The sequence below is a fragment of the Chroicocephalus ridibundus genome, chromosome 15 (genome assembly GCF_963924245.1).
Source record: "Chroicocephalus ridibundus chromosome 15, bChrRid1.1, whole genome shotgun sequence".
Classification (NCBI taxonomy): Eukaryota; Metazoa; Chordata; class Aves; order Charadriiformes; family Laridae; genus Chroicocephalus; species Chroicocephalus ridibundus.
Window position 1 is genome coordinate 1,406,995 of NC_086298.1, and position 25,256 is coordinate 1,432,250.

The following is a 25,256-nucleotide window of genomic DNA, read 5'->3' on the forward strand; positions in this document are numbered from 1 at the left end:
TGTTACGACGCAGGGCATGTCACACCAAGCAATGCACGGGATCGCGCATGCAGTTAGTTCTGCGCTTGCTTTCGTAAGAGCTGATGCAAACCGGTCAATTACTGAAAGCTCACTGGGGTGAGAATTACGTTATGCAGCCTTTAAAGGCTCCCAAGAACCCTTCCATGGAAGAGCTAGTGAAGAAATAAGATTAATCTCTAGAAATAGAAACAACAGAATCTCTTATTTTTAGGAATAACATTTCACTACAAATCCAGTAACTGGGGTGGATCAAAACCAGCAAGACCTCAAACTAAACGTCTTTGAAGGACAGGACTGTTGGAAAATCTCTCACCAAAACAAGAGAGGAGAAGAGACAGAACAATTCATGGCAGGCACCTTAGGCAACATCTCGGTCTCATCCACCACAACTGCTCCTACAGGCAGAAGGTCCGTGCAACTACCTCTCCTCTGCCAGGACCTGAGCTCCAGGGATGCAAGGTCTCCTGAGAGCGATGAGTCCCAACACGGTGTCCTGCATCCCAAGGTGATGTTGCTGCAGCCACTCAGACCTGTGCCACGATCCCAAAGGCACACCGAGAGACTCCTTTCAGTCATCTCCTTCCTTCCCCCTTGGTTTGCATTTGGGCTGATGGGAGGAATGTTCCCCACTGAAGCGTGGGGGGACAGAGTGGAGGTATCAGCACTGCAGAGAGATTTAATTTTCACGTTCTTTCCGAGCGCCAAGCGAATCAGCAAGTTCCATCGACAAGGCTGACCCCTAAGAATATTAATTACATCACCACATTTTGGTAATGTTGCCCACCTGTGTCATGCTTGGCTTTGTCCTACCTCCTCCATGAATGTTCTCTTTTCTCCTACCCATGCCTACTCCGAGATCCCTCGCACCGTGGCAGCACGGTGAGATCTTCCTAACAGGCCTCCAGCATCCCTGCCCTTCAACCCTTCGGAAAACACACAGGCTGTTATCTCCTGCTTCTTCCTTTGCTTCTTATCACTGGCACAAGCGCCAAAGTTGAAACACCACTCAGACTCTAAACTAAGTCTCAGACCACCTTGTCTTTGTCACCAGCGGGAACTGCAGATGTTTAAACAGCAGAAAGATCCTGCACGTTCACGGAGATCCAACCTCCACCTGAACACACTGGTGGGATGTTACCCCAAAGAGCAAGGAGCTGCAGCTTTGGGGGTGATCCAGACCTTAATGAAATGAGTCTGCATGGTTTGGGAAAGGTGCTGATGGCAAATCTGCAACATGGAAATAGATATTCTTCCTGCGCCAACCCTGCCAACGCACCCTGCCCAACCTGGACCCCGCGCCAGCAGCCAGCCCCTGTGTGACACAGCACACGGCTCAGCGCCGCAGGGACCGGTTTGGGCTACTCTGAGACACAGAGTCTTCACGTCTTGATGCACCACGCAGACTTCCTTGGGCACCTCTTACTGTCCATCTGGGGACAAGAATAAAACCTCCCAGCTTCGGTGCAGCCTCAAAGTCCTCTGCTGCTGCTGTAACAGGAAAAGCATCTTGGTATACCACAGGAGATCCTTCCCATCAGCTGATGGTGGACAGAAGGTGCAGCACATTCACGGCTCCATAATCCCACAGCAAATACCAAGGATGAACTTCCCAGGAAGCTACAGAAACAGGGAAAGAAGCTCTCACGCAGTCTAGACAACAGACTTAATCTCATTTTCAAGCTTCTTCCCTCAATTATCTTCCACGAAGAGGAACAAAGGCAGGTCACAACATCTGAAATTTTCTTAGGGTTTGTTCACATTTTTCCTTTTCCACATAATGAACCAGGAGGGTTGGTATCAAAGAGCAGAGTCCAGCACTGCTGCGCATCCCAGCCGAGCTACGCAACAAGCCCTGCCACTTCTCGCCCGCAGCTTCGCTTCTACAACCAAGGCACATCTTCTGGTTTGCTCTTGCTCCAACCTAAGCCCCTGTGTCCAGCGAAAACCATCACCTCCGGTCACTCCTGCTCTCGGAGGAAATTGCCTGATGACTGGCACCGCGGGTTTGACAGCCGCAGCAGTCAGCTCTGGGGTGCACACAATGAGCCGGCTAGCTAACCCCGGCATCGCTGCAGGGCAAACAAGGAATTCGAGACCAGGTCCACCAAAATTTCAAGTTTTCACCACTCGCAGGACATATTTCTGATTTTCCTACAATGCAACGCAGGTCTAACAAGCTACAGGTACTTCCACGTCCTCTCACATCTGAACACTAACCGCCAAGTCTTCTCATCCTCCACCCAAGCAAGGTACCGGTGCTGAGTTTGCAGCACACAAACACACTCAGAGAAGCTGGAACGAGAGCAGGTCCTCTGCTGCGGGCACGCTTGCAAGCAATATGTTCACTTTCCTCTCCAAAGCGGGCTGTGATTTGAAAACAGCAGCCGTGCCAGCTCCAGCACAGGCGAGGCTTGGTGCGGTACCCACATCTCGTTAGCAAACCCGTCCCTCCATCAGGATCTCTCGCTTTCATCTCTTCTTTGTCTGGGCTGATGGCTCCAGGACTCCTAGCCCTTCCTTTCTTTTCCAGTACAACACACAACTTCCTTTGCCAGCGATTACATCTGCTGGTTTACAAAAGCTTTTCCTCAAGATCTACGTGACTTCTGCACAAGTACCTCCCCACATATTGGGTTTTGACTTTAATTTAACTTTTCTCCCCTTGAATCAAATTACCATCTTCCTCTGGTCATAATTTCGTCGAATGACATCAAGTTGAAGGACATCAGATTCGAGGGAAAGAGGAAGGTAGAGCACGACGACAGATGGGGCACGTTCTCGTCTTGCTTTATTTCCCATTCAGCCCAAATGACACCCTGGTCTCATTAGCACTTGATGCAGGTGAAAATAGAGGGGTTTAATATGAAAACAGTGTGGGAACATGGAAAACACCCACTCCGGACCTGCTGGAACTTGCCCACTATCAATGCTAAGCTCCTTCTCTACACGAGGAGCTCCTTCACTCCTAAGACTATAACTTCTTATCTGGGCTAATAATGTTCAATATGAAACCTCTCAAATCCCATTTGAAAACTTAAGTATTAGATATTTAGGACATTTCTCCACTCCATTAGAAACATAACAACTTAAAGAATACCATCCTGCTGCCATCACAGAATGGGCTAACTACTTATCTGCTGGTTGCACCCCAAGGTGTGAATCCCGCTCTCCCACCCCACCAGCTCATTTACGCCAAGGAAGGATCTTGCTATTCCGCTGCCTGCAAAGAAAGGAAAGGTTGTGGAAGGGAAAAGCATCCAGGAGGCCCAAGGGTCTCTCCGGGACGAGGACACGGAGCGTGGGCCTTGCAGAGCAGCATCACCGCCATGCACAGCTGGACACCTCATTCAAGCAGATGGAGTTGGCAACCCCGAGCCAAACACACGCAGGCAAGGCTGCAAGTCTGAAAGGCTCTGCGTAAACGTTGTAATGTTTTAAGGGACAAGCTATAATCTACGAACAATAGCTCTGGTCACATTCCCGACGAGGCGAATTGTACCCTCCAGACAAGATGTGACACCAGCCGCCCGGCGCTCGCTGACATGGAAACCCGGTCTTTGGCGAGGCACTGCCCGTGCAACCGCAGCACCCCAGGAAGAGACACGATGAGCCGCGCGCTGCCGCCGCTGGAAACATTACTAATTTCCTCCCAAATTTGTTGAAATTCAGATTATGGTGGCGGCGGCGGGGTGAAAAGGAGGAATTCAAACCCTGGACTGCAGAAATGTCTTTGACAAGCCAGCGATGGGGCACGGACCCAACAGGAGGTGTCCACCGCTGGGACGGCCTCCCCACCGCAGGCTGTGACAACTATCTAGCGTAGTAACACATGGAATCCATCCTCATAAACACAAAAAGCAGAACAAAACAAGCTCTTCTGGCACTGCTCATCCTAGTCTGCAAAACAGGGTGCGCAGGCCAGGAGGAGCCCACAGACCCGGCCGCCCCTGCAGCAGCCACCAGGAGAATCACCAGCTTTCCCAGCCTGCTGAAGTCAAGCCATTTTTCCAAACGAAACATTAACCACAGTGTGATATCAAGATAGAAGACAGCTTTTAATTACACATACAAAGGAGTTCGTAACACCCCAGCTCTGCTGCAAGGGCAGCTTGCTGAGAAAAGCAACTTTGATCAAAGCTTCCAGGCCCCTTCTGTAGACCATAAAACAGAAAATCTAGTGAGCTTACCGAGTAACTGCATAAATTGTCCCCAGGTTTTTATGCACAAGACTCACGAACTTCTAGCCAGAAATAATTCCATTTGTGGCATTACCTTTTTTTTTTTTTCTGATTTACGTGCCTGTTTTGAGCTTAGAGAGGGAGGATTTTGGAAGCGAAGGAGGCGCCAAACACGCACACACAAAAACGGTCATTTTTACCAGTCCTTTCCAGGTGACAAGCTTTGTGTTTCTGTGCAAAATATTTCTATATACACACTCACACGATATATACAAATATATGCATGTATATGTATATATACACACATATGTATATATATGTACCTTGCGAAGGTCGTAAGAAGCAGCTAGTCCTTCGGGACTGTCTGTGGCATGAGGTCACCTCTACACTTAGCAGGTTGAGTGCAGCAACAAAGCATTTCTCTTGCGCCACGAGAAGACTTCAGGCTTCTTGGCAAGATCGCACATACCTCTTCATTTAAAAACAATATCCGCACAACAGGAACGTGCCCGAGTGTTTTGCAACTCCCTTTGCTGATCTCGGAGTTCCCAGCACGTGGCACAAGCCGGGTCCCGCAGGCAGGTACGCCAAGCCCGGACCAGGGGCACCAAACACCTACCAGAGGCATTAAAGAGCTCGTTTACAAACAGGCTGTTCCCGGATCTCCTGCCACCAATCGCTATCATCAGCTTCAGCGGACAAGTTTCCTCTGCGAGCTTCTGCCTGCTCTGAACGTATCTAAAGAGCCCTTTGAAGTCAAAATATTCTTAGCAATTAGATCTTCTCTATTTCTTTTTGCCTTCCTAATTATCCTTTTAACTGCCTTCTGCTTATTTTAATAGATCTTCCTATCCTCCTCCTTACCAGACTGTTTATACTTTTTGAAAGCCTACTGCTTACTGCTTCTAATACTGTTTACATCTTCACTCAGCCACCTCAGCTCCGTTGCTGCTTTTTGCCTGATTTCGGAGTTAACCGGGGGAAATTTCCTCTCTGATCTCTACAGCAGTTTGTAAATACCTCCCGTTTTTTCTACAACACGATTCCCTCATATCTGGGAGAGGGAACGAAGCCTCCCCTAGACCACGAAGCACTCTTGAGAAAAATCCATATTCTCACGTATCGCTTTAGGCACACTTCTCTCCACTGCTTTGCCTATCGCTTTTGCATTAGGAATATTAAGCAGATTATTAATGACTGCGTCCCATGTGTTCCCTAACTACCTTATTCATTATCATTTCCTGCCTGAAAAAGTAAACAAATAGCCTTTTGTGCTCAATGTTACAGGAGATTACCTATGAATTTCATTAGTTATGTCTCTACTAGGGGGGGAAAAACCGAGTTGCAAGCGCTTTGGTTTCATGCAAGGGCTTATGCCGGGGCGGGGGGCGGGGGTACACACGTGCAACAGCCCGACGTTGGCGGAGGAGGTTCTGGAGCATCCCTTAGGGTTTGGATGTGAGAGTAATTTAGGGTCCATTCAGCAGGAGCTAGAGAGTATATTAAAGGGAGGCTCACTCAATATTTTCTCTGTTCCTTATAATCCTTCCCTAACCATCTGCTACTGGACACTGGGAAACAGGATACCAACAGAGAGAGAGACAGAAAGCGAGATCTTTTGTTTAAACCACAGAATAGCCATTCTTTACAGCATAACAGCAATTCTCCCCTGTCTAACTGCTAAGCTCTGCCAGAAAACTCTGAAACACATATTCCATAGATGCAGAGAATAAGCAACGGCATCGAGATATGCAGCGTCCACAGTTTCCCTTGGTAGTTTGTTCTAATAGCTAATCTCCCCTGCTGTTCAAAATTTCCACCTCCTACTCTTAAAAATATTTTTGCGTCTTCATTTTGTCATCTGCATGTTTGGATCCAGCTTCCAGGTATTGTTTCTTGCTACGCAGTTTGCTAAAACGAAGGGCTCTTTGGTACCTGCTTTTTTTTTTTTTTTTTGCTTTTTTTTTCTTAAACCCATGGAAAACTGGCTCCATAAAGATAAAAATCAACAGTGAGGTGGTTTTTTTTTTTTTTTCAGACTCTCATTGTCAGAGAGAGTTTCAAAAAATATGGTGCACATCCCCAAATGTTTAGGAACAAATACCAACGAGTATTTCCTTTGACTCCTCAAATCGCTTCACTCCACTCACACGGTCTGTGTCTTCTCCAACTTTTCAACATCTCTTAAAAACATGAGAGAACTGAAAATGGGGATATTGTATTAAAGCATAAGGACCAGGAGAAGACAGAATAGCTGTTTTCACATAGCTCTCTTGTTCTGCACACCCGTGGTTTGCGTTATCCCATTCCCACGCTCGGTGACATTGCTCATGCTGCAGTTGTCCCTTTCCCACCCCAAAGCCTGGTGTGGCATCTCTGCTCCTTCTCTGCTCTCCCCATCCCACAGGCACTGCCTCCGGCTCCACGAATCCTACCATTCACTGTATCAAAACGATCTCAATCCCTTCGAACAGCTGCACTCCCTCGTTACCCCGTTTCCACCTACTCTTCGGGCATCTCCATGCTCAACCATCAGCCCCCAGCCCTGTGGGGTTGCTGATGCACGGGGTCATCTGCGACCCCGTTCACAACCTCTTTCACACCAGCTTGATGCTACCAGAGGGTGTTTTGGTGCATGACATCAAAACATTTTCCCAGCTTGGCACACAACATCCTCCGTCACTTTGACTAAAGAACAAATTCAGTTTGATATTCCCGTCACCTCCTCCCTTTACGCTCCGCGCTCCTTTGCTTTGTCAGTCCTCATCCCCAGACCGATGTCAGGCTAAGATGGCACAACGGCATCATTCGCCAGTTTTCCTGGAATATTTTCACTCTAGCCAAGCTGCACAGGAGGAGAAAAAAGAGGGAAACCCAACAGCCAGACCCCACGGGAGTCCCCAGTGAACATCACCCACTCGTGCCGGCTGGAAAACGCTCCCAGCTCCCAGCCGCTGCCCAGCACCACGCTGGGCCCGGGAGCTCTTCTGCACATGGGCTGTTCGTGCGTCACACCTCTTCCTTACAAACAGGGAACAGCAATATTTATTAAACATGTCTAGTTTTTCTGCTTTATTATGCATTTTACCTCTCCTCAGTTGTGATAAGTCTACACAAACCATTATTAGAATTTCTTTTGTTCCTAATACAAATACTTTCTTACTGTTCCTTCCACTGACAGTCACTGATTTTTTCCCTTGTGTTTTTAACTTCCTTTATCAATTTTCTGCACTTGATAACTTCTAACTCAAGGATAACTGTCATCTCTTCCTTTTATTATTCCCCCCCCTCTTTTTTTTCCTCTCCCCCCCCTCCCCCCCCCGCCCCACCTTAATTCCCACCCGCGCAGCACTGCCCGGCTCCCAGCGGAGCTGATCCTGCTCGTGCGGGAGGGAGGAGAGGGGAGGGGAGCGCGGGGGTCCTGCACCACACAACCCACAGCCCCGTTTTACAGCCATTTGAAACCCACACCGCAGTTCTTTGATGGCAGCCACCACCCTTTGCTAGAAAGCACCTGTGAATGACAGAGAGGACCACAGATCCTGAAGAAGTCGAACTCTGGACCCAGATGACACCTTTCTGTGAAGTCCCCTGAGGACCCACCTGCAGGGCCGGGCAGGTTAAGGGGGCCGCAAGGGGTGATGTGAAGGTGCGGTTATGCCACAGGCAATGGAGAGCCCCTATGAGAAAGCCAGATGCCATCAAAACCAAAATGAAAACAGATGCCAGCAAATAAAGGCCTATTTAAACTAAAGCCTGAGAAAAATCAAACTAAGGAAGGAGAACATCCAGTTTATGTGGAGCATTTTCTATTGATGAGGTCATAAATGTACCGTATCCCTGAAAAACTATAAAAATTCAGGTAGGAAACAAAAGACCCAAGGCATTACAGTCCATATCCAAATTACAGAGGAACGATGGAGCTGTGTTGATGAAGAGGCAAAATGCAACCCAATTAATTAAACAAGATTATTATGCCAGCAGGTAGCAGCGAACCTTTATGGACTGGAAGCCCATCCAAGAAAACAGAGTACAGCTCCAGCATCGGCGAGCAGAGAAGGATGCTCAAAACGTCAAAGAACACCAGAGAGGCTGCAGGTCTCTGCCGAGGCAGAAAATATGATTTCACTAATAGGGGAATTCAGTTAATCCCACAGAGACTTGCAAATGCAAATCACAGAACCACACAGAATCACAGACAGGCGGGGGTTGGAAGGGACCTCTGGAGATCACCCAGTCCCACCCCCGGCCAGAGCAGGGTCACCCAGAGCAGGGGGCACAGGAACGCGTCCAGGTGGGGTTGGAATGTCTCCAGAGATGGAGACTCCCCCACCTCTCTGGGCAGCCTGTGCCAGGGCTCTGCCACCCTCACAGCAAAGAAGTTCCTCCTCATGTTGAGGTGGAACTTCCCATGCTCAAGTTTGTGCCCGTTACCCCTTGTCCTGTCCCTGGGCACCACTGAAAAGAGCCTGGCCCCATCCTCCTGACACCCCCCCTTTAGCTCTTGCTGAGCAGTGATGAGATCCCCTCTCAGCCTGCTCTTCTCCAGACTGAAGAGCCCCAAGTCCCTCAGCCTTTCCTCAGCAGAGAGATGCTCCAGGCCCTTCAGCATCTTGGTAGCCCTTTGCTGTCCCCTCTCCAGCAGTTCCCTGTCCTTCTTGACCCGGGGGGCCCAGAACTGGACCCAGTGCTCCAGGTGCGGCCTCCCCAGGGCAGAGCAGAGGGGGAGGATGACCTCCCTCCACCTGCTGGCCACACGCCTCTTGATGCCCCCCAGACCATTGGCCTTCTTGGCCACAAAGGCCCATTGCTGGCTCATGGTCAAATTGTTGTCCACCAGGACTCCGAGGTGCCTGCGTGAAACCTGCAAGAGCAGGTCTGATGCAGAAAGGATGCTCTAGGTCCCACATAGGACCTCTCCCTGCACCTTGGGAAATGCGTCTGTCTGCTCTGGTGTTCGTGGACCATGAGCCTTGGGACAAGCAGGAGGAATCCAGGCACCATCAGGGATGGAGGTACAGCTCTGTGGAGCTCCTCAACCCCCCTCAGCCCTGCAGCTCCCGTCCCCTCTGGGGTTGGTCACACAGATGTGACTCCGGAGATAACCACCAAAACCCTGCCCTGCTGTAGAACCCACCATGCGGCCAACCCCAAAAGTCTTCAGAACACAAAAAGCCACACAAAAGAAGTGATTATGCTAACGCTTAGCTAAAGAAAAGGATCTTAATTAGGAAAATGCGTTAAAAAAGAAGCTAAAAGGGCTTGCAGGTGAGGTGGGGAACTTGAAGAAGATGGTTATCACCTACCAAAGGGGGCTTGTTAAACAAATAAGCATGGTTTAAAAGCAGAGTGAAAAACGCCATTAGAAACAAAAAGACACCCTCAGAAAGAAATCAAAATTACAAGAATGTAAATTCAAGGAAGCTGCACTTGAAGCCGTAGATCTCCAATCCAGAAAAAGATTTTGAGAAACAGGCCGCTGAAGGAATAAAACCTGATTAAAAAAAAAAAAAATAAAAATCAAACACACAAGCACCAGACGTCTGCCAGATTCTGGTATAAATCAAGCACTGAAGAAAGCTAAAACCACAGGACAAAAATTCAACTTCTTTGCACTAGTGCTCAGTTGTGACAGGGCTCAGCAATTCCCCTCCTGGACTCTTCCTTCATCAGGAACGAGCTGAGCATCTGCCTCAAACTGCAGGGTCCCCAGAAAAAGATGCAGACCTGCCTAGCAAAATTAACAGCAAAAGATAAACATCTACAGGGCCAGACAGTATCCATCCCAAAGTCTGAAAGACATTAAGCTATCAAAACTACCTAGCTACCACAAAAATCACTGCTATCAACGTCAGTACCCAAGAACCAGAAAGTACTGAATGGCATCCCCCCGTTTTAGAAGAGTTATGGAAGAGATCCAAGGAACTAGGAACCGCAGAACTTCATTTTTGGAGCAGAAAAATTAGCATAAGCAGTAATTAAAAAAATGAAACTAAAGATCAGTGTTCACAGGTAAAAAAGGAACACCAGGAATCGCTACGGCTTCTGTAGATGGTCGTAACTCCCTGAGCGCTGAGGACCCTGGCAAGGGTCAAGCACCAAGCGGAAAAGGGCGGGTGAGCGGTGCAGCATTCCTGGATTTCCAAAAAGCCTTAGGCAAGTTTCCTCTACGAAGGGTCTTACGGCAAGTACACTCAGAATACTTTCATATGCACAGGATAAAGTAAGAAGTCATCTCATTGATTAGCAACTGATTAAAAGATGGAAAATAAAGGGCAGAAATAGTTCGTTATCACAGTGGGGTCCCGCAGACATCTGCTCCGTGCACCAAGTGAGATCTGGAGAAAGGAATACACCGGGGGGAAAACGACAACATACACAAAATCAAGGTATCTAAATTAGACATTAGCATTCACAAAAGCGATCGAGGAGACACTGAGGGCACTTCTCCAGCAGCGCGAGCACGGCCTTCCATGGCAGCCAGCAAGGCAACAATGGATTTGAGTAAAGAAACAGAAAATGTGCCAATGCATAAAGCTGCACCCAGAGCACTGCACACGGTTCTGGTGTGCCCACCTTGAAAGCGGTTGCAGAAATAAAACGGGAAGAAAGGAAGCAAAGGAGGGTGACAAGGACGATCCATGGAGAGAAACTCCCCTGAGGTGCACAGGGTGCCCATGGACTGCCCTGAGGAGCAGCACCCCAAGGACAGACACACAGGTCATAGAACCATAGAATCGTTAAGGTTGGAAGAGACCCCTAAGATCACAGAATCACAGAATGGTTTGGGTTGGAAGGGATCTTACAGACCATCCAGTGCCACCCCCTGCCCTGGGCAGGGACACCTCCCACCAGCCCAGGCTGCTCCAAGCCCCGTCCAACCTGGCCTTGAACCCCTCCAGGGATGGGGCAGCCACAGCTTCTCTGGGCAACCTGGGCCAGGGGCTCACCACCCTCAGAATGAAAAATTTCTTCCTGATACCTCATATAAATCTCCCCTCTTCCAGTTTGAAGCCACTACCCCTCATCCTGTCACTACTTGCCCTTACAAAAGTCCCTCCCAGCTTTCTTGTACGTCCCCTTCAGATACTGGAAGGGGCTCTAAGGTCTCCCCGGAGCCTTCTCTTCTCCAGGCTGAACCCCCACAACTCTCTCAGCTGTCCTCACAGCAGAGGGGCTCCAGCCCTCGGACCATTTTTATGGCTTCCTCTGTCCCTGCTCCAACAGGTCCATGTCCTTCTGATGTTGGGGTCTCCAAATCATCAAGTCCAACCATTAACCCAGCACCGCCAAGTTACTGGCAAGGTCGCTGCTTCCCAAAGCACAAAGCTAAACCCCAAAAATAAACCCCGCAAGCAAGGGAAAGCAAATATTTTTTCATGCTCCTATTTGCCTAAATAAATTGCAGACGCTGCAATTATCCAAATCATCGCCTCGGCGGCCGGTAACGCCAGGCTACTGAAAATCCACATAACGAGGGGCTGCAGCACATCCTGGGGACAAGATACCAGGAGCCTCCGAAGGGTGGGCACAGCACTGCGAAGCAGAGGTGAGAAAGAAAGAGCTGGACTGGACTGGAAAATAAAGCTATTATTAGCAAACCATCTCTCCCCTACCTGGAGTTACACAGGACTTGGGTATAAGACAGCTCCTGCCCTACAGAGTTTGCTGGCCAGGCTGCAGAAAAGAGTTTGCAATACTGTTTTCTTCTTCTAATTTATTAAGTTGGTCGCCACTCAACATCTGGTGATGGAGGAACGGGAACGAAAGCTGCTGATGGCTTCAGCACCTCATGTAAAAAGGCATCCCCCATACAGGAGAGGGCACAAAAACATCTCAAGAGGGTGGGAGACACCAACAACCCCAACCGGAGCCAGCAGGGAGCTCCTGCAAAGAGATGGGTCTGGAGCCACGGCTCAGAGCAAAACTTCCTGTGCCTTGAAACAGCGAGAGGGGGAAACACAGCAACGCAGCAAGTCGAAGGAAAATGCTGGAGGATGGATTCATAGAGGTGTCCAAGAGGGGAAAAATGGTTATGATCCAACATCTCACCTTCCTCGTGCAGAATTATTAATAGTTCCCGCACAGAAATGAGTACCGGAGCCAGCGTGTTTGCTGGGTCCTCGGCTTCGCTGGGGGATGCTCCTCCAGTCACCTTCGGCTCACGTCTGAAACCCCTAAACTGTCTCCAGAAAGAAAGAACGGTCCCAAGTTCTTCGAGTTTACAGCTCGCTGCGACGTCTACTCAGAAAAAATCTAACAAAAATAACTGGGGAAAAAGTTTAAAAGTTACCATGTCCCAGAAAAAAAAAAAAAAAAAAGTTTCTGCAGTTTGCTTTTGAAAAATTTCCTACTGCTTTTTTTGGGTTTGTGGGATCATTAAAATAGCTGAGCTGGGAACGTCATTTACTTTGTTGGTTTTGCTAAGAAAGAGTACCTTCTGGGATGGAACAGTGGGGATGTTTATGGGGGGAAAAAAAGGCTTTTTGTGAATAAAATGGATTCAACTATTGATATGCAAAATAGACCAAATGATTATTTATATAACAAACTACTAGAACGTGATCAAACTTTAAATATTTAAAAAAAAAAAACAAAAAAAACACCACTTTGGAAGAAGAGAAACCAAAACGTATTATTCCTGGTGCCAGAATATTTCTAAATGAAAGCATGTATTAATGGAATATATTCCTTGTATTTATTGCGTAAGGGCTCTCTTGCCATAGAGAGAGTTAAGGTAGAGGGACGGTGTGTTTTGGAAACAACGTTGGCCGAGCACTTGAAAATTACACAAATCCAGAGGAGACAGATAAATTTTTTTTGCTATTTTTGGGTGGGAGGAAGGAAGAGGCTTGAAAAATGTAAATATTCTAATGCCATTTTTCCTCCAGAATGATATTTTGCTCATGATAATAGTCTCTTAACAGAACGAAATCCTTCTGTCCCGCAGAGTCAAAGGGGTCAGGCTGAAGCACAGGAATTAGGTACCATTTTACCGACTTCAGTCAAAGCTACTTGTGGGGAAATTTAACCACAAGCCTAAATCCCTGCAGGACCGGTCCCTAAGTGAATTCCTAAGCAGAACAAAAATTAAAACATTGAAGATTAAAAAAAAAAAAAAAAATCCAACCAAACCACACATCCTATGAGGAAAAGTCATGATACAAATGGAAAATTCCTCCCTGGCTCCATGGATGCTAATTGCGTACCTTATGCTAGGAGCCGAATATCATAAATTTCTACATATATATTTAATTAGGCTAATTTGTAAAACGTAGACATATGTCTGCTTAAAGTAGACAGGAGCATTTCATTTTATACATTTTAAATATCACATAATGAACTACAATCACAAACACTGTTTATGCTGGAGCAGGAAGGCCAAAGAGCTCTGTAGAAGCAGGAAAGCACAAACATTTCGGAGTCAGCCAAACACCCACCCGCAAGGTGTGCCTGCTGTCTCCCCCGCGCTATGGGGAACCAAAAGCAACCGCAGCATTCTCGGCGAATCTCCTTCTCACCAACTAAACCAATTCAGACTACGGCATTAAAAAAAAAAAAAAAAATTAAAAATTTAAATGCCTGCAAGGCTTCTGGAAAAGGGTCTCTTATTTTTCTCGATTTTGGGGTGTTTCTTCCTCATTTACGAATGGCATCACCATTTCCACTGAGGATGCTCCAGTGGACTCATGCCTACATCCCTCCGATGTCCGCAAGCCGCTTCCAGCAGCTGAAACTGCATCACCGCCCGCGGACCACGCGTGACCTAACTTGGACCTTGCAAACTTACTCTGGATGTATTTTGCCACCACCTAATGCAATTTATTTAGACACATTTGCATTTTTTATTCCTCGCCTAGCGTCCTCCCCGGCTAGCGGCAGAGCGGGTCCCCCTCCAAGGCTGTCTCCCTGCAGTGTCCTAACAAACCTGATTAAGGAGAAACGCTAATTCTAACTGCTGTTATCACCAACCAGCCAAATTTATAGGCCTCTAAAATAAAGACAGATAAGAAGGTAAAAATATCCCTCCCTCGGAGTTAATACGCAGTGTGCCTCCGTGGTATTAACCATAACCAGATAGCCGAAGCCACATGCCCCCAAGCAGCCAAAACACACCCGGGGACAGTCTTCCTGGTGTCCAATTATTAATTCCTTCACTGGCAAACTTCATCCCCAGCTCTGCCAGCCCACACCAGTCCCACCAGCTGGTGCCCACCAGGGACCACCCACCCAGCAACCCCAGGGCCACCAACTCGTCCCCCGGTATCGCTGCCACCACCGTCGTCATCCCAACGATGCACTTCAGCATCTCGAGAGCCCGAGGTGGGCTCCTGTGGATGGCACCACACGATTGCCAAGAGAAATCCTGTTGATTCCCAAGGGGATTTTCAGATCCCCTCCGCTACCAGCCCGATCCAAATCCGGCTGTGCCTCCCTACACGGGTTTCAAAAATGGATACAGAAATTCAAAAAGGCATTTTGTTTCCAGCAAATAATTATCCTGTGTCCTCCCAACCCTCCCTTCCCACCCTCAAAATTACAAATATCACAAATGCCAGTAAAAGCTCAGGATTTGCAGCCCTCAGACTAAAGCACATCAGACCTTGAGCGACGGATTTACACCCAGAAAGCAGCAGCTCTTCTTGGGTTTCAAGCTACGAATCCGCCGAGGCTGTCTGCAGGCTGCTCACTGGGGTGCTCTCCGTTCAAACTACACCCAACAGGCTGCAGACTTCCTCTAAAAAATCACACACACCTGCTGAAATAGGGTTTCATTCATTCTCCCCTTGTGTAGCCAAGTAATTAAAATAATACTAAAAAAAAAAAAAACCTCACCAAAATACAGACAACTTGATTCCGAGCGTGCACCCCAAAGTGCGGCGGCGCCCCAAGGGCCACGACCGGGCTCTGCTCCCAACAGGGTCAACCCACGTCGCTGCGGGTTTTCCTCCAGATTCCCCTCCCGGCTCTCCCACACCGGCAGAGCTCTTGGCTTTGGTTGCAGAGTTTTGAAAACTGAGGTTTAATACTTCTAAAAATAGGTCTAAAGCAATTAAATACTTGTACTAAAATTGTTCTCAACGTACTGGAAACAGAACGTAAATGATGAGCCTTCAACGCAAGCACACCCAACTTCTTCTGAAAACTCACTTCTGTTGCTATTTTCGGGCAGGAGAGGATACCTACACCCACACAGCGTAAAAAATTAACTTGCAAAAAATGACTTGCTGCCCGAGCGTATCTAGTAAAATGAAATCACAACAAGTATTAATGCCTGAAGACCCCGGAAACGCGGTGGTGCCATCAGGACACCAGAACTGGGTCATGACCACGTCTGGACCGTCGTGGCTGTTGAAGAAAGCCCTGCTCAGCTCACTGCCGGTGGAAAGGTCTCACAAACACACCTGGTCTCACTTCTACCAGCTGCCGAGATACTGAACCTCATGTGCTAACACCCCTAATTTCTAAAACAGAGGACACTGATGGCTCGCCAAGGTCTGACCCCAGCACTGCCGAGCCACTTGCCGGCACAGACCTGATGGTCCACGCAGCATCCCAGACTCACCGGAGAGCTGCACTCTCCATCGACGCGTCCATGTGCACCAACTAACACGCACACACGTGTACTGACCCCTCATGTGTACGGTGGCTTCGGCAGCCCCCAGCCGACATTCCCATTTCCCTGGCTCAGCCTGTTACCAGCCACAGCCAAAATCTACCGTCGCCGCTTTTCCACTTCCAGCCTTATTTTTCACGTTACGCCAGCCAAATATAGATGCGAAACGAACAGGAGGACTGTAAATTACAAGCAAGGAAGGCCTTGCCTGTATAATTAAATCTTTGCAGGTAGAGCACACCAGCTAAGCCTTTCTAAGAAGCGCCTGGGCAACACAGGAGAGAGCCATAAAGACAGAGGAGAGACTCCCCGGAAGAGCTACCCTAGCGGAGGAACTGGTACGGTGACACTGCTCCCACCACCAAAAAGCATCATGCACTCCGGGCTGACCCCGAGCTCTGCAATTTCACCCCAAACGGGCTGTGTGGCCTCCAGCTTCTCCAGAGGCGGCACAACTCCATCAACCACAAGTCTCATCACCTGGAAGGAGCCTGAAACTCTGCCCTGACCTCATCCAAGAGTCACCGGGGCCCATCCTCACCCCCGGAGCCACAAGCACGGCGGGTTCAGCTGGTCCGACCTCCTCAGGGGAGGCTCCCGGTGCCTAACACAGCATCCCAGCACGAGCAATCACAGACCGGTCCACGAACCTGAGCTACCTGCCAACCGATCACCAAAACACCCCAAAAGGCGTAGAGCACAAACACTCTTCTCCGTGGGTACAAAGGTGGTTTGAGTAGGGGTCCAGAGTCTACTCTGCTAATACCACTTCTACACAGCTCGTACCCTCAATGGGGCCTCCTTCCCCCAAATACACCTCTCTGAATAAGAAACTTCTTTGCGGTTGTGCTTTCAAAGAGTACGGAGGAGGATTTTCTCTACTTAACCTCCTTTTTCTGCCACTGCTCACTTTGGGAGCAGCAAACAGACACTCAAGTAAGACGCAAGTACCTCAGAAAAGCCATCATGCAGCTTGCCCGGCACCTCCACATGCGTTTACACATTCAATCACATCGGGGTGCAAAACCCACATTACAGGAGATCACCCATATCCCTCATGTCAGTATCCGACCAGCAGACGCACATTTCAGAGGCTAGCAGAGCAATTCCTGCGTGGGAAAAGCCCAGCCTGCTGACCCCAGCCCCAAAGGAAGACCAGTGCTCATGCTCAACCTCCCTCACCAACGGCAATGAGAGCTCAACAGGAGACAGCAACCAAGGCCCAGGACCGCGGGAGGACAGATGCAAGGTCCAAATATCCAACATCAACCAAGGGAAAGCAACCCTGCCTTTGTGAACACCCTGTCCAAAGAGTGGTACATGGCAGCTTTGGCATCTCCAGCACCCACGTGTCTTGGGAAGGGACTGGCTCCACAGAAAGGGGATGTCCTCCAGTCCTTCCCTTCTTCCAAAGAAGACACAAATGCGTAGCAATGCCTCCTATGTCCCATGACTCACCCGAACATGCAGCAGCTACGGGTCCATCTCAGCTTCCCCACAACCAGGCAGGGATGGGAGGCACCAAACTCTGCTCCAGCCAGAGCCAACCATGCCACTGTGGCCATGGGCTTTGCAGAGAGCCAGCTGTTGCCGAAGCCACCCATCAGCTCAATCGGCTCCTATTAGTTATGCTTATTAAATTTTGCATCCTCTTGATGATCACAGAATCATAGAATGGTCTGGGTTGGAAGGGACCTTTGAAGACCTTCTAATCCAACCCCCTGCCCTGGGCAGGGACACCTCCCACCAGACCACGTTGCTCCAAGCCCCAGCCAACCTGGCCTTGAACCCCTCCAGGGATGGGGCAGCCACAGCTTCTCTGGGCAACCTGGGCCAGGGGCTCACCACCCTCAGCGTAAAAAATTTCTTCCTTGTATCTAGTCTAAATCTTCCCTCTTTTCGTTTAAAACCATTACTCCTTGTCCTACTGCAACAGGCCCTAGTGAAAAGCCCTCTATACAAATATTATATATGCTGTATATTATATATATGTATATATATACATATTAATTTCTTTTCTCTTCCTGCTACAACTTTACCCCACTCCCACTGTCACCCAGAGCCAGTCAAGGTCACCAGGAGCCCCGTGCCGTGCCTCGGGCACGTAGTCAACCCCTCCACTGTACACCCTGTGCCGCCACCTTACCGGCTCCCTCTTCCCACCCCTGGTGCCACGGCCTAAAACCCCAGCTCCGAGACGACTGCCGACGAGGCAGAGCCCAGCGCCACTGACGAAAGACACATCACAAATGGTTATTTTTCATATACTATCCACGGTAAACAGCATCATTCATTTCTATTCCCTTGCTCCAGACAAATCAATGATTGTTAATGCAAAGTCAACACGTCCAGATGTAGTTTGCATACTAGTTAACCACTAAATTGGCATCACATAGTACAAAATAATCAAGAGACATTCAAGGAACCAAACAAAAGCAAAAAGGAGGCAGATGACTAGCAATTAATCCATAAAAGACCTTTAAAAATTAGAAACTTCTTCCCCAGAAAGCACGGTATGGCCAAGCTGAATCCGTAAATGCGAACTTCTAACTATACGTCATGCTAGATGCTCAGAAATTTAGAAATTACAGGAAATAAGTATCTCGTGGTGGCATTTTCTCATGTCCCTTTCCAAGAAGGAACCACAGCCTCCAGCCCCGCTCGCAGTCCCTGCCCCGGCGCCCCATCCCCTCGCCCTCCCGCCGGGGCCCCCCTCGGCACTTCGGGGACCAGCGGGGCCCATCCTGCCAGCGGCGCCTCCGGCAAAACTCCCCGGCACCACGGGACCATCCCCGTCCACGTCACAGCCCCAGCATCATTCCCACGCGAATAATCCCTTCCGTGGCACAGCATCCAAAGAAGCGGACACGAAACCGGATCAGCACCAGCCTGAGAGCAGGCTTCAACCCCAAGAAATTAAAAAAAAAAATTAAAATTTAAAAAAAAAAAATTAAATTCATCTAACTTTGAGAACACTGATTTCACTACCGCACTGGCATCACGGCAACTTGAGGGCACATCCCCAGGGCCACGTGACGAACCGAACTATTCCCGGCGTTGCGTTATGGCAGTGATATATATTTAAATTATTCGGGAGTTATGCGAACAGCATCCTAGGGTTTTATACGGCGCCTCCGTAAATATTATCTACTACTTTAATAATATTACATCTGTTTTCATCCCTGGATGAAAACATGTCTATATTCATCCTCACTGAGGATGAGGGACTTGTATTTTTTTAAAAAAAAAAAAAAAGAAAAATTTCATTTCAATTATGTCACGAGAAATCCGTTGGTATCGCTCTGCCGGGCTCCCTTCCTCCCCCTCCCCCTCCCCAGGCCGCCAAACAGCAAATTTTAAAATGATAAATATTGATCGACTTTCCAGAAAAACAAAACAAACAAAACAAAACACAAAAACAATTAAAAAATAAAAATTAATCCCCCTGAAAGCAGACCGCGACGAAAAAACGATGAAAAATTTTTCAAGCAGGAGGAGGAGGTTTCCCCTTGGAAGGACACCGGCACGCAGAAAGGTTAGATTCAGAAACCCATTATAACCTCAACCGGAGCTTTTCATCACCGGCGGAACGTATAATGGAAGCCGTTGTTCAAAAAGAAACTGATAGAGAGAGAGTTAAAGATTGGGAAGGTTGCGGTAGGCACACCTCCGGCGGGCGGCATCCCCCCGCTTGCAGCCCAGCACTATGGCACCGCGCTCCCACCTCTGCGGGGACGTGACGGGCACGAACCCACAGAAAATTCACTTATTCCCACAACCGCCGAGAACAGGTTAAAACAGACACAAACTAAGGCCTTTCAAGTTTCAGTTCCTCTGTTTGAGGAGAGCACCATCAAACTTGCCTGATACAACTGCGAAAACGCGGTCATTCTGACCCAAAATTGAATCTATCTCGTTATTCGTCATGAAAACGCAGCACCCATCGATGTGCGTCGTGTCCCCCCCCACCCCCCATCCCACGGCACAGCCACGGTGCTGCTCCCCACATCCCGGGGGTGACAGGCAGAGAAAAAGCAGTAGGAAAAGATCTCCGTTTGGAAAAAAAAAAAAATAAAAATGTATGAAACCTTAAAAAAAAATAATTAAAAAAAATAAATTACAGCTAAACAGTTTCTTTGGGTCTAATCACCGAGTAAGGGAAAGTTACGGGGTGCAGCTCAAGGAAGGGAATTTTTGGAGTGTAAGAATATGGAAAAGCCCCCACGGTAAAGCTTCCTGGATCGAAACCACTAATAAAATATTCTCCGGGATTGTTTAATCCAATTTAGATTACCGGGTGTAATTTTGCCCCATCCGTGCCACCCCGCTCTATCTGCACCAGCACTGCCCTGGCACCACGGCACTCGCTTCAGTATTTGCTTAAAATAAAACAAAATAAAAAAAAATAAAAAAAAAAGATTCAGGAACAGGGTGGGTCCTTCGGGGGGGGGAATAAATGCAAAAAAAAAAAAAAAAAAAAATGAAGTTGACATTTCAGACTATTTTCTCCTCCACCCAAGAGTTATCCTGCTTTGCAAATTTTTTCCATTTCCCCCCCACCCCCACCCTCACCCCCCCACTCTGAGCAACCCAAAATGCGAAACAAATGACGGGGAGGAAGGGTGAAAAACAGCCCCAGAATCCTAAATTCACCGGCCCTCCTGCCTAATTTCCAGCAAATATCAAGTTACAGTGAAATAAAAATCAAAGGAGAAAAGGAAAAAGAAAAAAAAGAAAGAAAAAAAAAACTTTTCAGGGCTTTGAGATTCAGATTTAAAAATTCATTCCGGATTGAAATTTTTTTTTTTTTTTTTTTTTTTTTAAAGCGCCTGAATTGCAGCATTTGCGGGTGGGTGCCCGGCAGCTCCAGAAACTCACTGCTGAGTTCAAAATTTAAAAATGCTTTTTTCAAAAAAAAAAAAAAAAACAAAAACAAAAAAACCAAAAAAAAACCCCACACACACACACCAAAAAAAAAAAAAAAACCAAACTGCTGCAGCTGTGGAGCCAGCCATCTTGCTATTTTGTCCCCATTTTAGAGAGGAGACTGTGTCAAGGTTGGTAAAACTCAATGTTGACCTAATCTTTCCCTTCCTCTCCCTCCCCCGCTTTTGGGTGGAAAGGCCATGCATCTCTCCTATATTGCTTTTTTTTTTTTTTCTTGAAACAATGCAGGTTTCAGTGCTCTTTTGTTATTTATTTTTAAAAAGATCAATACCAAGACCCCCCGTATTCAAGGGCAACCCTACAATAATAAACCAGTGTGTGCACAGTCCAGAAGTCGCAAGGCACCCCCCCTAAACAGCAAAAGAGGAGGCACAGAACAGCGTTTAAAAAAAAAAAAAAAACAAAAAAAAAAAAACCAACAAAACCAAAAAAAAAAAAATTATGAAAAAAAGATATTTTTCAGTTCAAACTCCAGGAAGGCTTTACAGCAAGAGTCAGAGAGAAAAAGGATTTTGAAATTGTGAAAAATAATCATGGCTGAGCCCTTTAAAGGCACTTTAGTTTTACTGTTTAAAAAAAAAAAAATCAAAATCACTAAATCTGCAATTATTTTTTTCACAATATTGTTAATTATGCATATTCATAATATAATGGCGGACCTTATAATAAACCTGTGTAAATCCTAGATTGATATGATCCCCAGTATCTGGAGTTGTTGCAGCGTGTGTGCTTAAAAAAAAGAAGGGAAAAAAAAAAAACCTACTATGGAAATTTTTTTCTGTACAAAAGAAGTAGGAAATTAAATGCTGGAAACTATGTTTTAATTATGCCAGGAGAAACCATCCGAAAAGCCAAGAAATTCAAAAATAAAACTGACATTCGACTCTTAATTTTGCTTGTCCTCGTGTTTTCCTGGACTGTGTTTAGAACCTCATTGTTTAAGAGCAGTTTTGCATGAAATCCAAAATCACCAAAAAAAAAAAAAAATAAAAAAAAAAAAATTGGGGTGTGTCCACAGCAAATTTTCTATGCTCTAATTTTCCTGCAAAACTCCTCGTTTGAAACAAATAACTTTAAGCACTGCAGCAAAAAAAAAAAAAAAAGAAAAGGAAAAAAAAAACGGGGAAAAAAAAAAAAAAGAAGAAAATCAGTTTTGGCACAGCGTGCTGCACAAGTTCAAAATTACAATGAAGTACAATTCCTAATTGCTCCGTAACAGCAATTCTCCCACTTTCCCAAACTCCCCCATCCCCGCAGCCCACCCGGGGGTGCCCACCCTGGCCCCCGCACCCCGCTGCGCCCCCGGCTCCTTCGTCTCCAGAAAAAGGGGCAGCGGGGGGGGTGGGGGGGTGGGGGGGAGGGAACCCGAATTCATTCAAATTCCAGCTTAATTTTCATTTACATATTCCCTGGGCTTCGCCTCCGAAGGGACAAACCGGGGATGTGCTGGGCGAGGCGGGGGGGTGCGGGGGGGTGACCCGGCCCCGCCGCCCCCGACTTTCTCCAAAAATAAGAAATAGCTGAATATTTCCTCTTTTTTTTTTTTTTTTTTGCAATTTTAATTTCTCTTTTTTTTTTTTTATTTACGAAATAGTCTCCTCTAGGTGGCGTCGTTTTAATGGAAAAAAAAAAAAAAACCTACCGTTCGGGAGGAAAATTAGAGAAGGGGCAAAAAGAAAAAAAGGAGAAAAAGGGGGGGGGGGGGGGGGGGGGAGAGAAAAAGGAAAGAAGAAAAAGCCCCGCGGAGGGGAGCGGCGCCCGGCGGGCCCGGGGCCGGGGGCAGCGGGGGCCGCGGGGTGCGGGGCGGGCCGGGCCGGGCCGGGCCGCGGCCGGTCCCCGCCGACATGGCCGCTGGGCGCCGCTTTGTTTTCCGCCCCGGTGCGAGGGGGGCGGCGGGGCCGGTGCGGGGCCGAGGGGGAGCCGCGTCCCGCCGGCGCCCCCCGCGCACTGCGCCAAAGCGCCGCCGGCGGGGGCTCCGCGACGGGGCGGCTGCGGCGGCCGCCCTCCCTCCCTTCCTCCCCGCTCCCTCCGCCTCCCCCCGGGGGACACGCCGCCCGGCCCGCCGCCTACCTGCGCTCCCGTCGCCGCCGCCGGAGCGGAGCCGTCCGGCTGGTTCATGAGGCTGGGGCGGGAGGCAGGCGAGCCCCGCGCCGCCGGGGCCTGCGATCCGCCGCGCACAATGCCGGCGCCGCCGCCGCCGCTGCCTCCTTTCCGCCCTCCCAGGAGCGGCGAGTGGGGGCGATGCCCCCGCTGCGCGGGTGGGCGGCTCGCCGGGCTGCTGCAGCCCCCCTTCCCCCCGGGGGCATGGGCCGGGGCGGCCGCCGCGGGCACGGGCGCTGCCGCTAGCGGCGCGGCGCGCAGGGCTGGGCGGGCGCCTCCCGCTGCCGAGCCCGCGCCGCCGCCATCACCAGCCGCTCTGGGGGCAGCTCCAGCCGCCGCAGCGCGCTCGCAGCCAGCGGCGGCGGCGGGAGAAAGGGGCTGAGTCTGGCCCAGCGCGGCAGCCCCGCCGGACCGGCCCCGCCGCCGCTGCCCTCCGCCCCCGCACCGGGCCCGGCCCCGCCGCCGCGGCCGCCCCAGCCCGGCCGCCGCCACCGGCGGGCGCGGGGCCGCTCCGCGCCGTGGGGCCGCCGCCGCGTCGCCCCCCGTGGAGCGGGGCGGGGGGTGCGGAGCGGACCCTCGGGGAGCCCCGGCCAAGCGTGGTCGTTCCCCGAGCCTCCGCGGGCCCGGCCCGGGCGGGGGGTGAAAGCCCGGCAACGGCACGGCCCCCCCCGAGCTTCCCCCGGCCGCTCGGGTCGCTCCTCGCAGCGGGTGAAGGCGAAGGGCCCTGGGGAGAAGCGGGGCCCGGGGGGTGCGGGGGAGGCAGAGGGGCCTGTGCGGCATCGCCCCTGCCCGCATCGCTCCCCCTCCGAGTACCCCGCAGCTCCCAGGGGTGTCCCCCCCCAGCGCCCCCCGTGTTTCAGAGCTGTTTCCCCGTGGTGCAAAACGGGGGGGAAAAGCCTTTCCCCATCCCCTCCTGAAACTCGGCCCCGCACCATCGCCATCCCCACGCAGCTTTTCCTCCACACGTGCTCACGACGCTCGGTGCCGCCCCGGCAAACTTTGCCATGTTCCCCCAAAAAGCGAGGGGGGGGAAAAAACAAAAAAGGCAGTGCTTTGCTTCCCCTGGAAAACATACAGCATTAACTATAAACGTAATTACATCTCGTGCATACCTGGTGTTTTTCTGCCTTGCGTAGCGCTGCCAAAAAATAGTTACTAATAGTATTAATAAAATAACCTCAACTCGTGGATTTCCCTGCCCCGGCCCATGAAACCCCCTTTCCCAAGAGCTCCACAAAGCTGGAGATTTGTGGAGAGTCGAACGCCGATTTTGTTCTCGTTGCCCAGACTAAAGATAGCTTCAAAGATATTGCAAAACACAAATTTATTTTTCTTAATATCTTTCATGCAGATTTCATTCCAAAACGCTGTACAGTCAGATAATGTAATTACAGAGCTAAATAAAAACAAAGGGGCAGGGGAATTGGTGGAGATGTTGGGCAAGGGAAGATGTTTTCCGAATGAGCTTAGAAGGGATGTGGGAAGTCAAGAGGCAAAAACTGCTCATAAGGCTCTTTCACCCCCCGAGTCGGTGTGAAAAGGAGCCAGAAGGGCACCCCTGTGGACAGAATAAAGCAAAATAGGGTGTTTAACAAACAGTATGGTTTGAGGAAGGTTTGGGAAAAAATGCCATTTTGACATGGAGTTTGTAGGATGAGAAGGTGCATAGAGATGCCCTCAACAGCCTTCAGGAAAGCTGCTCGCTGCCCTCCTTCCCGAAGTCAAAGCCTGGAGAGAAAAGATTCCACCCCCCTGCATACCATGATGTCCAAGGGCCCGTTTCGAGCAGTCGCTGCCTGCCTTGAAGCCTCTTCAGCTATGGAGAATCCATCACAAGTCATGGTGACTTGGCCAACCATGCCTCACCCCCGCTGCTGAAAGATGCAGCCCTGACTCACTTCGAGCTGTTTTGCTGCCCTTCGGTACGTTTGTAACGTGGAAGAGCCTCCTGCCATCCCATGTCCACGAGCCGTGTGGGTAGCTTATCCCTTTGCCTTTTTTTGGGGTCTGTCTTCCCTCTGGAAGGGCGGTGTTTGAGCTCTCCAAGTTTCCTCAGCCCAAACCTTCTCCCATTCCTTCTGATCATGGACACAGAATGGATGCAGGAATTGAGCAGCAACCAGGAAACTGACGGAGACACCAACCAGGTCTTCTTTTGCATATATATTTTTTAAATGGCCGGCAGTCTGCCTTGGCTGTCCAACTAAGGTGACCATCACGATGGGTGGTGGGGTTGGGCCCCCACAGGAGAGAATTGCCAATTCTTGGTCAGATCTCGGAGTCTGAATGCTTCTTCCCAAGGAATTTGGCTGCTGGTTGGTGTTGGCTTTGTGAAACCATCCCTCCAAACCCAGCGTGCGTTTCTGCTGCCGAGCGTGGGTTTCATGCTGTTT

At 49.4% G+C, this 25,256-nt stretch overlaps 1 protein-coding gene across 5 annotated transcripts in view; it reads right to left on the reverse strand.

Annotated features, from left to right (window-relative positions):
• ZNF618 (zinc finger protein 618) overlaps positions 1-23,282 on the reverse strand; it is a 171,432-nt gene extending 148,150 nt beyond the window's left edge. For all 5 annotated transcript variants that reach the window (XM_063352768.1, XM_063352767.1, XM_063352766.1 and 2 more), the window contains exon 1: positions 22,834-23,282. In XM_063352768.1, coding sequence (XP_063208838.1) covers positions 22,834-22,881 — 48 coding nt within the window. In that variant the 5' untranslated portion in view covers positions 22,882-23,282. The remainder of the gene's footprint in view (positions 1-22,833) is intronic.
• Positions 23,283-25,256: the final 1,974 nt, after the last annotated feature.